This window comes from Bolinopsis microptera, chromosome 6 (genome assembly GCF_026151205.1).
Source record: "Bolinopsis microptera isolate Bmic1 chromosome 6, MBARI_Bmic_1.0, whole genome shotgun sequence".
Classification (NCBI taxonomy): Eukaryota; Metazoa; Ctenophora; class Tentaculata; order Lobata; family Bolinopsidae; genus Bolinopsis; species Bolinopsis microptera.
In genome coordinates, this window is record NC_087077.1 from 1,938,638 (window position 1) to 1,952,273 (window position 13,636).

At 42.3% G+C, this 13,636-nt stretch overlaps 2 protein-coding genes across 2 annotated transcripts in view; both read right to left on the reverse strand.

Moving 5' to 3' along the window:
- Window positions 1-6,396: 6,396 nt before the first annotated feature.
- The window catches only part of LOC134816452 (uncharacterized), a 33,670-nt gene continuing 26,430 nt past the window's right edge, over window positions 6,397-13,636 (reverse strand). Inside the window, exons 14-17 of the mRNA XM_063825294.1 lie at window positions 10,976-11,395; window positions 10,750-10,848; window positions 7,716-10,560; window positions 6,397-7,553 (exon numbers count right to left, since the gene is read on the reverse strand). Coding sequence (XP_063681364.1) covers window positions 9,907-10,560; window positions 10,750-10,848; window positions 10,976-11,395 — 1,173 coding nt within the window. The 3' untranslated portion in view covers window positions 6,397-7,553; window positions 7,716-9,906. The remainder of the gene's footprint in view (window positions 7,554-7,715; window positions 10,561-10,749; window positions 10,849-10,975; window positions 11,396-13,636) is intronic.
- On the reverse strand, window positions 7,181-9,856 carry LOC134816892 (uncharacterized). Its single transcript, XM_063825894.1, has 2 exons — window positions 7,716-9,856; window positions 7,181-7,553 (listed from the first exon to the last, which is right to left on the reverse strand). The coding sequence occupies exons 1-2, from the start codon at window positions 9,854-9,856 to the stop codon at window positions 7,181-7,183; spliced, it is 2,514 nt and encodes an 837-aa protein (XP_063681964.1).

Consider the following 13,636-nt stretch of genomic DNA (forward strand, 5'->3'; position numbering starts at 1 on the left):
GCTGTTACCTCAGAATAGAGACGAACAGCTTTATCAACTGTTTTCTCTGCGCTTCCTTTAATAGCTTCCTTAATCGAGTTAGTCAGGGCTGGGGTCAAATGTTGGAGTTCCTCTTTAATAATAGCCCTGACAGCCCCGTTTTCCTTAGTGTCAGCTGAGGTATGAGGCGCCACAAAACAGTATGGGCACTTCCAGTTTGTTAGATTCAGTAACATCTCGTTTTTAAGGCCAGATAAACCAACACAACTCAGGTGCCAAAATAATTGGCAAGCTTCACATTCAACTGATAGTTCTTCTGACATGTAAACATCACATTGGCAGTATTTTTCCTCTGGCACTGGGACATTATCAGAAGATGAATCCTTAGGGGGACTCGTCTTGACTCCACGTTTTTTTCGTATCGACACCCTCTCGGGTACATTTTTACTTGCCATCCCTGAACTCAAATTATTTGTTATATAGTAGTGTTGAAAGTATTAAAACCTTAAATATATTTTTAATTAATACTCTCACCAAATGTGAAGTATAATCGATCAATGATATTTAATTGTATAAACAATACTCGTAGTGACGTACATAGAGCTATAAGAATTAAGCTCTTTAATTTGAATTATCATCGATAAAATACCTAAATGGTATTGGTAAGTACAAGTTGGTTGTCAAAAATATGCCGCTTCTTTCAGCTGTGCAGTAGGAGCGGAATTATTAATGCTAATTTAACCTCGACAAAAATTAAATTTTTAGGAAAGAATAAAATGTGAAAAACACGCAGTTATGAGTGATCAGAACGTGTGAGAGAAAGCGGAGATAAGAGACTGAAAGGGAGCACTAGATGAGGCATTTTTTTGTAGTGCAACATCGAAAATCTAATTCACAATCTAATTTCTACCTTGAAAATAAAAACTGAAGCATTTGAAGGCAGGGAGAAATTAAACTACAAATCTGAAAACATTTCTTGGGTAGGAATCACTCTCACGCGTCACGCACAGGATTCCTGGACTAATGGACTTCGCGCACGCAGTCGCACTTCTACTACACAGCGGGCCTGTCACACACGAGCCTGCTCGATCACTCTACACTTGAAGTCGAACTTTCTAAAAGGGACTTCGACACTCCAACAGTTGGAACCAATTCGAATCGTTGTATTTTTGAAGGTAACACGACATCTGTCCGACAGCGACATCTGTCCGACAGCGACATCTGTCCGACAGCAATATTTTCTTGTGTTTGAAGTGATATCTCAAATTTGGTACATAGAAATTCACCCAAACTCGCAAAAATTATTTGTCTTAAAGCTATCTTACTATCTAGAAAGTTTCAAGAAAATCGTATCGTTGTGTCTCCAGATATATGCCTTGGAACCACTGCAAACCACCGAATTGGAGATATTCTTTGTGTTTAAGGTGATAATGATATCTCAAATGTGGCGCATAGAAACTCGCTCAAACTTACACAGATTATTCCTCCTATAACCACCCTACTTTATGGAAAGTTCGGTAGGATCCGACATAAACTATTGTCCGAATAACCTATTTCCTGAGTCGCACGCCATATGTGATATAATATCTAGGGTTAAACTTAAAATGCTACCCTTTCTTGATATATGTCGATAGATTGTCGTATATGTTAGGAAAGGGGTCGTTCACATATTACGCAATCAGCTGAGGGGGGCCGGGGTTACCAAATGATTACACTAGTGTAATTTTGTGCAATGTGTATTTGTAAACTGATTACGGAGGGGGGCAAAATTTTTCCGAAAATTGATTATATAATATGTGAACGACCCCAAGGCCAAAGGGTTACTGTTATTTAGCATCATCAATCAACAATCAAATATTAATATTCATCCATAATTAACATTTAATTTTAACATCCAATTTTTTTGATTTTCAGCCCCTGAAGACTGGCTAATAGTAATATAAATATAATAATATAAAGAACACTTGAACGATTGCAGATTGATTCAACTGGATACAAAGAAAAGGTAGAATTTAGGGCAGTTGAGAAACTCAGAAAATATTAAATAATTGTACAGATAAAGGAAACGAAATTCACAGATAAAGGAAACGAATAGGCTGTCCTTATCCCAGTATTCGATGAATTGAATGGTCCAAAGGAAGTTTTGGAATTTCTCAACCTGTGTATATAAAAATATAATACATGCGGGAAAAATTATTTTCGAACTGTGAAAAACAAGGGAGAAGATCAACGAGGGAGTGAAATTTGTCTTCATCGGTACTGGTAGCTAAAAACACATCACCAATCACGAGAAGAGCTAGCAGTTATCTAGGAACCAGTAACGAAATATGAAATAGCATACCATCTAATTGGTCTGCGAGAGCTCTAAACCAATTGTTGGTTCCTTGTTAGTTTGTTTATACTATAAAACAGACAGCGTATAAACTATAATCGAATTTCGTTTCCTTTGTGACCTTGTTATTACACTGCTAGGTATGTTAACTCCATTATTGCAGTTCTAGATGAAGTCCTGATAGTTGGATAATATCCGGTTGGAAGAGACAAGGACAAATGAAACAGGAAGTTAGGAGTAAGGGCAAATTTTCGGCGTCAACGCCATCTTCAGGCTCAAATTATTTATTACCCTCTAGTTCCATGGCCAATTAATACAGTGAAAAAAATATGAGTAGTGTTGAAAGTATTAAAATAATATAGTAGTGTATACATACTTTATTTGCAGTTTTTGGCCTATAACTTCCACAGTTTTAGTTATAACTAAAACTGTGGAAGTTATAGGCCAAAAACTGCAAATAAAGTCTTATAGTCCGGACTTACTGCCTTTTCTCAGGGAACGGCAGTTATACTTATATAGTACATATAGTACTACTACTAGTACTACTACTACTAGTGATTTTACTAAATCACTCGCCAGCGCGCTATAATCACGTGTTTTTAATGCCGTGATTTCATTGGTCACCTCTATAACTATAAATATACATACATACATACACATACATGGTAAGGTCTCCTCCTAGTCGTTGGAGTGGCCTGCATCACACACATCGCGTTGGCGGCGTAACATATGTCTCCACTGTACTCGGTTGGTAGCCAAAGCTTCTGTTGTGTCGTTGTCGATGTTTTCAACACCTGTAAACTTAGCAGCATCTTCGAGTACGCAGGACTTCCGGTTCTTACGGGGTCTGCCCCTTGACCTCTTTCCATAATTTGGCTTCCAGTTCAACAGAAACCTCGGTAGTCTAGAGTCTGGCATTCTAACTACATGTCCATACCAACGTAGCCTGGCAGCACTGATGAAAGTCTCAACTGACTTGATGCCAGCCCTCCTAAGAACTTCGTCGTTGGTCACATGAAAGAACCATTTAATCCTAAGGATCCTTCTCAAGGAGGTTTGATGGAAAACCTCGAAGCGTTTCATCTGCTTTTTGGTGGTGTTCCAGACTTCAGCTCCATACAACAAGATGGTGAGGACAGCAGCCCTATAGATCCTGATCTTGGTTGGAGTCTTTATAGTTCTGCTATTCCAAATGTTCCAGAGCTGATGAAAGGCGCCATTAGCCTTCTGGATACGGACATCCAGGTCTCTGTTGATTGTCCCATCCCCACTGATAGTTGCACCCAGGTAGACAAAGTTGCTAACCTGCTCGACGGGTTCACCCTCAACCGACAGCTCAATACAATCATCCTTGATGAAAGGTCGCTGGGAGGCGCACTTGCTTACAGCCATGCATTGGGTCTTCTTTGCATTTATTCTGAGCCCAGCGTAGGAGCTGTAATGAACTAATAGATCAGTTGATTCCTGTAGGCCTTCCCCTGAGTTGTCCATAATAGCCATGTCATCAGCATAATCGGTGTCCAGAATGACCTTTTCCTCGACCGTCTTCATCTCTTTCTGCAGCACTGCGCCTTGACTGATGATCTTGTTGGTCTCAGCCAGAAATGCAGAAAAGTTTAGGCAGAAATTAAAGACAGGAGGTGCTTGAATGTCACCCTGACCTGTGCCTTCCCATTAACCCTCACGGCACCCATGGTACCCCCAAAAAATGACTGAAATATTCTGACATATTTTTCAGGCAGCCCATAGTGTCTCATACTGCAGCAAATAAAGTCCCTTCTGATAGAATCGAACGCTGCCTTGAAATCCAAAAAAATTAATGTAGAGAGGAATGTTAAACTCAAGACAGTTATGAATAATAGTTCGGAGAGAATAAATCTGATCAATACATGAGCGGTTCTGTCTAAATCCGCACTGATTCTTCCTGAGGAGACACTCCATACCAGAATGTAACCGCTTAAGAAGAATCATATGAAAAAGCTTGGATGCTGTAGACCTTAAGGTGATCCCTCTGTTGTTCCCGCAGACTGAAGTGTCTCCTTTCTTCCCAATAACAATGATCACACCCTTTAACCAATCTTCAGGAACAGTCTCTTCTTCCCACACTTTCTTGAATAGACACTCTATAAATATACGCTCCTACTAAATCGCTCGCCCAAATTTTAAGAAAATTCTTGTGAAAAGGCCCTTTGGGTATGAAAGTGATCTAGATCGGTGTATTTTTGGACGCTGATTCCGAATCACCCCCCATGACGTAGGGTTAAAATGCTTCCCTGGAGAGTTATGGGCAAAAAACCGTTTTGGTCACGTGAAATTTTTGGGCGAGCGAATTAGTAAGAGCCATAAATATAAGTATAACGCGCATTATTTGTGACAGAACAGTTGTTTTTACACAATTTGTCCACCGCGCGTGCAATAAACTCAATATCATATAATGCGATTCCTCAAAATGAGACATTTTCTCAATTTTTTGGCAAATACAAAATATGGTTTGCCACCCCCCCCCCCCCCCCCCCCCCCCCCCCTTTTTTTGTTTTATTTTCGCATGTGAAAGGTCTAAGTTTGTTTAAGGGACAGACCAGAACTCATTTAAGCTATATCACGCGCTATATCACGCGCACGTGACTTAAACACTGCAATATCATTAGTTATCTTTACATCCAATGCGAAATACAAAATAGCGCGCTTTTCCTCTAATCCATGGCGAGTGAATTAGCGAAACCGCGCGCGCCGGGCCAGACCATTAACATTTAACAATGGTCAACCGACAATCTTATGTACTATCATTTTATTGATTTCAATGATGAATCAGTGGGGTAAATTAGATAATCACATTTGTAATAAATATAAACTCTCTGTACCGTCAATCCTGCTTTTATAATTTGCTTTAAATTTTTCGGACACTTTCCTTTACTTATACTTGTAAGTCTTTACTATTTACTGGGGGGCGCTCAACCTGTCATTCCGCCGAATCTTTATTCGGCTATGTTTTTGATTCATGATGTCAATCCTTCGCATCTCGCCGATCTGCATACGGTTGCGAGAAGCATTATTTGATGCGCGCGCGACCGAGTAGTGCATCGCGCTACAAGCTATGTTTATGAACATAATCAATAATAGCCTGGGGTCCCCAGGTAAGTAAGTCTATGCTAGTAAGCTTACCAATTTTGGTTGCAATCGGAGGTCGGGAAGGATACTCAATATCTATTTGTTTGAAGAAAATTGTGCTGGCCGAAATTAGCGCTAAAAAACCATCCAACAGTCGGCACGCGCGGCTCACTGTCGATGGCGCACTACATAGTAAAATATCCTTTGGAAGCTTTTTGTGTCGGTAGTTCGATTTTTTCAGACGGATCTGTCTGTACTATGATTCGGAATCAGCGTTCAAGAGTACGTCGACCCAAGTTTGTTTTAACATTTAACAACTTAAATACTATACGGATACCGGTACGGCCGTCATTTCATTTTCAGTGATTTAGCTTACTGGGCGGCGCTTAGCCTGTCATTCCGCCGAATCTTTATGTTTATGAACATAATAGCCTGGGGTCCCCAGGTAATGATTTAGCACGCTAGATTTGTTTTGTCGTGTTATCTCCTTAAGCTTATATTATTAGCTCCTAATACCCCTTTGACCGTACTATTTGGCATTTTCTTGCTTCAGTATTCAGTCATCTTAATACTTTCATTTATTTTACTATTACTCAAATTATAATTTTACCTGGTTTTGGGTTTTTACTTCACCGCTCATTCTTGCATATTTATTATTTTCTCTCGTCATATCGAGCTGCTTTCAGAAGTGTACTTCTTTAAAATAGGTCGCACCCTCTTAAAGATCCCCGTTTCAAGGTTCTCTCTTTTTTCTCTGCAGTCTAGTACTTTTGTTTGTAGTGTAAATGTGTAATGGAAACAATAAAACACTGGATTATGATTTCAAAAAATCCGCATTAAGTTTCTTAACAAATCATTTAGACTAAAAACTCCTGGTAGGCAGAAAGGAGCAATAACGTACCGAGTTACCCGTTTGTAAATATCTCATTAAACTGAAATGTTCTAAGGGATCAGACACAACTACAACGTACTTTAACTTAAGTTTAGTTATTACTTAAGTTCAGTTATTACTTAAGTTATTTTCCTCTTTTAATTCTTTAACAACAAAATGTTATATTCATTATTCATGCTAACTGATGGGCATAACATGTTAAAGCATGGATATAAATTATTACACAAAAAGGTTCACAAATTTTAAATTTCGTTGATTCGTGGGCGTTACGTTTTATGTATTTCCTCAGACGATCCAAAACATCCGATTCTTTATCTAATATCTGCTGAGATCTTTGAACTCAACAAATTTCGGCTGCATGAGTAAGTTTCAGATTTTCGAGACAAAAGATTTATTCAAAAACTCGATAAAATTTACATTATCATAGAGAAAATTCTAATAAATGTTATGTGAACTTTCTGTGGAATACACTTAAAAAATAAACTACCAGGCTACCAGTAAATATATAATTAAACTCATTTGAAATCAAATGTTACACGTTAAAAATCACACAAAAAACAATACAGTGCACATGACACAAAAAATAGAGGTACATCGAGAAACGACAGCACGATACAACGTCACGGTAGCGTCACATATGACGTCATAATAACATCAAATAACGTCATAGCGCCGCCACATGACGTCATAAACACATGGCACGTGGTACTGTTGATACATATTCTGCATTCCAAGGTATGGGGTTTAATATGTTCCTTTTCCAAGGGAAAATATATTTTGGGGCTTCCCATTCTATCAACAAACAAGACAAAATTTCAGTCAAACAATAACGATAAGGACAACGTACAAGGGGGCTCCATATTTACTCATTAACTTTTGTTATCAGTGTTCGATAAATCCGTCGAGGAACTGCTCAGGTCCTGAGATTGAATTGGTCGCTCGTCAAAACTTGGTCGAGTTTCGCTCTTCGTGTGGTTGAATACCGGATCCTGGCCGTATGCTAAGTCCTCCCTAGTTTTCAGGAGCGTTCCGTTAGTCGAAAGATATGACTTGTCTTCCCTAGGCCGCTCGATTGAATTGGAGAACGAGAATTTAGAATGTTTGTTGAGCTCCTTGGGCTTCTCGTCAACTTTCTGGTGCTCAGATGTTAATTTGAGCTCGTTAGAATTCTCGTGGTGGTTGTAAGTTTGATCAACTCTGCGGCGCTTATTGTTTACGAACGACTCCATTAGAGCATCTTGCCTGAAATATTTACTGTTAGCTATATCAGTTAATTCATAAAAAAGAAGCTACTAGAAACGAACAATTTAAATTTAATCAGACTTTCAGTAAGTATAAGAAATCCACGGTATTTGTAATCAACTTCTCTAATGAGATACTTTGTTATTAAGTAAGTCATCTTACGTTATGTCGCGTTTTGGGTGGTCGGGGGAGGTCGAAGGAGGAGAAACGTCCTCAAGGTCGTAACCCAACACACTGCTACCACCATTAGTTATGCGATTGGCACCGTTAGTATTCTTGTTGACGCATGAGGATGAATCAGGGGAGTGACGTGAAGAGTCGGGGATCGCTTTGACAGTAGGTTCTGTCTTCTCCTCTTCCTCGATCACTAACTCGGGGGAACTGGCAGGGTCTTCTGTTCGGGGAGTGGCGTCAACGGAGGGCGGCTTTGAGCGGGCAGGGTTGTACTCGTTTGGGGCCAGCGTTTTCGGGCGAGAGTTGTATTCCGATGATAACTTTGGTCTTGCAGGAGGTTCTGGGGATCCTTTAAATTCGAAGGCGAGGCTGGCAGATGCTGCTAAAGCTTTATGCTGCTCCTCTCTGAGCCGAGATTCCTCCCGCGCTTTTTCCTCCCTCGCTTTAGACACCTGCTCCTCCCTTATCCTGGAGGTGTGCAAGTGTTTACCCAGATCGTCGCGTGATCTATGGTCCTGATTAGGTCGAGATTTGCCATCTGAAGTCTTCGTCACCACAGCTAATTTTGGGTTTTCCTTGACCGAACTCTTCTTCACGGATGGAACAGTTTTTACCTCGATTTTTCTCTTCAAATCATTGTTGTTCGTTTCTTCGGGATGGGGAAAGGGCTCGACAGACTTCCTTGTTGGGATGTCAGTGTGTTTCTTCACCGAGTGATCAACAAGTTTCACTTTATCATCTGTCCGCTTCTTTTCCTCAGACTTCTTCCGTTCCTCGGGACGGTTGTTGACTGGATGAGGTAGGTTCCCCGCCTGATGAGAAACGTAGCTTGACCTGGAATCAATGTGAGTCGGGGCTATTCTCATTTCTGGAGGCTGGCTGGGAAGATCGCGGGGATGGACGTCCTTGAAGTTTCTAGCTTTCTTCAGTTCTGGAGGAGGGATGGCGCTGGTTATCATGTGCGTCCTAGGATTGTGAAGGGGTGGTTTTGCAGAAGCTGTAGCGGTTAGTTTCAACTCTTTCTGCAACTCCAGGTGCTTCAAATGGTCCATGCTGTTGTAAGATGCGGGCTTGTTCAAATCGGGCATCTTGGGGGTGCTTTTCTCTTTCTCCTTCGGCGATACCTTTTCGTGTTTTGAGACCGGCCTGGTGAGAGAATGCTCTCTGTTGTTGGTGCTCGAGTCCCGGTGGTTGGACAGCAGTGGAGTTTGTGGTTGGGCGGCAGGTGGTGCTCTGTTTTGGTTACGAGGATGTTCACGAGATGAGCCTCTACTGAGGGTCACGTTAGGATCACGGCGTGGAGCGGGTTGTTGAGGATCCCTTTGGAGATCACGGCTCTGGACATCACGGCCCTGGACATGGTTTTCCCGGACCGTACCGTTTGGGTCACGTTGTACGTGTCCTTGAGGTGGAAGAGAGTTGGACTCGCGATGAGGTTCCCTCACCGAATGTCCCTCCCGGTTGAGGTGTTGCTCCCTCTGCACATGTTGCTCCCTATAACCCGCATTACCCTCTCTGGAATGAAAGTTGGAGGTTCGGACAAGTTGGTTAGGAGTATCACTGCTATACTGATACTGAAACGAGTCTCGGGATCTTTCTTTAGTAGGATCGCTCACTTTAGGGCCTTTCGGATCAGAAATATGCCCGTTCCGGCTGATCCCCGATAAATCACGAGCCGTCTCCTCTCTACTCTTCCCCTCCGCATCACCATGAGCGTGCTGACCAGAAGATTCTCTACTTCGATAAGGAGGGACTTGTTCACGGTACTGAGCATTCATTTTCATCCCGTACTCCTGTACCTGGGTGTTATTGGGGTACTCGGGGAGAGATCTCGACATCATGGTCTTGGGAGCTTGCTCGGGTATTTTGTTGTAGTTAGTTCGGTAAACATGGTCCTTGGGGTATGGTTCGTGTCTCCCACTTGCTCCAGAGTTGTGTTTTGGTCGATCGTGTCTGTAAGAGGAATGCTCCCTAGGCTTGTTGTCGCCGGAGGATACCAGTTGGTTTTCCGATTGAGCTAGCTGCCTTTCTAGCTCCGCTCTTGGGTTTTCGGGTAACTGCCCGGCCTCGGGTTTCTTCTGCATGGTATGCTTCTGCTGTATGCTCTGCTGTAACTGAAGCATCATCATGGCCGTTTCTGTGACGTCATCTGTCCTTTTTGCCTCCTTCTTTGTAGGACTTATCTTTTCAGATTCACTGGAATTCCTCTGTTTGACATCCGAACTTGTGTTCTGCGTCTCACCTTGTTCTTTGGCTCGTTCTTGAAGGACTCAAGTGAGAGATGGTGATATTGGAGTGAACATTCAGGTCTCTTAGCAGGAGAGGTTTTGTTGGGACTCTCCCCTGGATAGTGGATTGACGAATTAGGAGATTTAAAGGGGAACTGATGAGGGGGAGATTTGAGGTCCCGGCTAGGTTTGGTGAGTCTCAGTTCAGTGGTGATCAGACCGGGTGGTGGTGGTTGAGGACCACTATTGATAGGGGCAGGAGGACCCTTGGAGGAAATATATGACTCAATAATCGTTGTGTTACTGTTGTTTCTTGGAATGGATATCTGGGGCTCTTTGGCTGGCCTAGGAGGAGGGACCGGAGGAGCGTTGTTGGCACTTGAAGTTATCGGTAAGGAAGTGCTCGGTACTGGAACTGTAGGTGTTGCAGACTGCGGCGTGGTTCCTTTCTCTGGCAATTTCTGAGCCGCTTGCTTTTCAGCTAATCTTTGAGCACGAGTCTTGCATTTCTCGCCAAGATCGGGTCGCATTTCGTAAAATGATTCCAACGTCATCTCAAAGTTATCAAGCTTCTTCAGGTACTCGAAGTACGTGTAGGGGTTGAACTGAGGATAAAATGTCATTAGTCGGTGATAAGTCAGTAATATTCTGATTAATATTGAATACTGATGATATTGAATAGCCTTTGAAACAAGTCTGATCATGTACAAATAATTTAATTGTTGGATCGGAGACCAGTGTAAAGTTTGTTAAGTTTTCTTTATTAAGCGAAGGTTTATTTAAAGGAAACTTACATTGGATCTGGATAGTAAGTCGTTGAACAGTTCAGGTCTCAGGTTTGGATACTGCGCCTTCAAAGTGTGGATCATGATGGCGTAACCAGTGATGTACACCTGAAGCATTCGTTAATAATAATCAGAGATGACGATTACAAATGACGACGGGCGTAGACTTTCACTTTTTGAGCACAGAGTGTCTTAACAATTTCAACTTTTTGTTCCGAAATCTAACCAGACTAACCTGATTGAGATACTGAAAGGGGTATTTGTGCTTGGGCTTAGGTATCTGAGCTTTTGGTGGTTCAGTACTGGTAGGTTTAGCAGGCGGTGGAGGACCAGGGTAGTTCTGATCACCAGGTTTCTGAGCCAGGGGATCAGCGGTAGAACCGTACGCACTGAAATAGGAGGAACTGGACGAGCCAAGCTGAGAGATAGTGGCACTGAGTTGGCTCGATGCAGTAGAGGGAAGACTGGATCCAGTGCTCCCAGATTTGGGGATTGGAGTACTCTTGATAGCGGAAGAGGAGGCAGACCCGGGGGTGGAGGCGTTCGAGGGTTTTACTGCCATCATGGTTTCAGCCGTGGTTGAGTCCTTGTTGTTTCCCAGCATGTAATGGGGCACTAGAACTGTTGTTTTTGCGTTGCTTGTTTGTGTCGTCAGCTGAAATTTGAACCGTTATTGAGAAAAGATCTCCCGATGTCCAATTATTTCTCATAAGGTTGAGTTTGAAGTGAATTAGATTATGATGGTAGAAGTAGAAAATATTTCAATTGATTTATTTCTCACCTTCAGATAAGGACTTTGGTTTTGGTCGTTTCATGGGTAAACATGGTATGGGTTTGCGCAACGATATGGGAGAAAACTTGTTAGACTTGTTATCAGAATTTGACCTCTTTGCCTCCAACACTGGTTTTTATCATCCTGCTCGACATACGACCACCTATACTGGCTGGAGGAAGGACTGGAGTGCCGGGCGAAATAGTAAAAAGACGATCCCGGTCTATTCTCAGATCGATTTCATCCTGTGTCGAAGTAGGTCGAAGCCAATGCTACAAGATTCTAGATCTTATGCAGGCACCTTGACATACTCTGATCACAGATTTGTTGTCACTAGAGTAGACTTTAAGGACATCTGTCTTTGCTATAAACGCCACTCCAAGTCATCCTTAAAGTTCAACACCTCTGAACTCACCTCGAACCCCACCATTCAGGTGAAATATCGTCAATCCTTAGATGATAACTTAAGTAACACTGTTTCTGCTCTGGATCCAAATTCAGACTTGAATGGCTTACTTGAGTCCATAAAGGATGCTGCAAAATCGTCAATTGGTGTCATCAGACACAGGAAACGTAATCGCAGCGACGATGATGAGGTGAAAAACTTATCTAGCCAGCGTTACTTGTTGAGACAGCAGCTTAATGATAACCAGTCTTTAGACAGAACCTCACTTAGATCATCTATTAACTGCCTCACCAATCAGATCAAGCAGAGACTTTCTAACATACGATCAGCTGCTGCTGATGCTATCTGTAATACCATCAGTTCAACAACAGATAGTAAGAAAATGTTTGAAGCTGTTCGAACCCTGAACTTACCTAAAAGTAAAGCCCCTTCTAGTATTGGTGTTCATGATGAGCAAGGGTGCAATATTGCAACAGACACTGGTAAAGCTGCCGTAGTTGCTAAGTACCTTGAGCAACAACTTACTCGTGATGAAGCACCTTTAGAACCTTTTGTAGGACCTCTTCGCCCACTAGTTAAGCCATTCACTAGTGAAGAAATCGGATCAGCTGCTAGAAGTCTCAAAAATGGTCGAGCTAACGGCCCAGATGGGATTCCTAATGAGCTTCTCAAGTATTCTACTGGATCAGTACACAGACGTTTTGCAGACATTATCAATAGAAGTTTCGAGACCAATTCCTACCTTGACCCCATTGGACAGGCAAACATTACCCCCTTACAGAAGCCAAATAAGCCCATTGGTCCAGTGAAGAATCTACGACCCCTCACTCTCTCAAATGCTGTTAGAAAGATTCTTTCAATGGCAACCTTGAAGAGAATTGAGAATAAAGTCAATGCCTTCACTGGTCCATGGCAATGTGCTTACAAGCAGGGTAGATCATGTGCTGACATTGTATGGTGCCAGCGTGTGATGTTATCAGTTGTCCAGAGGAAGAGGTGGGAATACCATCGTATGGGGATCGACATGTCTAGTGCCTTTGACACTATACGACGATCTACCATCCTCGATCTTCTTGTTGAGTGTGGCTGTGATGATGACGAAGTCCGTTTGGTAAGACTTTTGCTTTCCAACACCAAGCTCAAAGTCAACATCAACGGTACACTGTCTGCTGAATTCCAGAGTTTTCTCGGTGCATTCCAAGGTGACTGTCTGTCTGGATGCTTGTTCACACTTGTCTTAGCGGGTGCCTTGCGTGACCTCCGTAACAGGCTTGAAACTGCAACGAATAGGCCTAACCCACCTATCACCGATATTGGTCTTCCACTTGACAGTGAGTATGCTGATGATATCGACTTCAATGATGAAGATGAAGACAATTTGAGGGAGCTGTTGCCTATTGCAACAGAAGTCCTTAAAGATTGGAATCTCTTCGTTAACGAAGACAAAACTGATTTCACTCATGTGTACTTAGCTGAAAAGGGAGCTAAAGACGATCAGGGTAAGCCAATTGCAGGGAACGAGCTCTGGAGAAAGAGTATCACGCTTGGCTCCATGCTTTGTAGCAAGGAGGACATCTCTAGAAGGATATGTCTGGGATATGCCGCGTTTAACAAATACAAGAAAGCTTGGAACCATAAGATCCCTCTGAGCAAGAGGCTTCTGTTGTATGAGGCTCTGGTAGTATCCGTTTTAATGTACAATTCATCTTGCTGGGCTG

Bases quoted from the DNA above. Each gene is read 5' to 3' on its own strand.
- LOC134816892 (XM_063825894.1), bottom strand. From the start codon at position 9,856: ATGATGATGCTTCAGTTACAGCAGAGCATACAGCAGAAGCATACCATG. The intron at 7,554-7,715 runs GTAAGATGACTT...TAAATATTTCAG, and splicing joins CACCCAAAACGCGACATAAC to GCAAGATGCTCTAATGGAGT.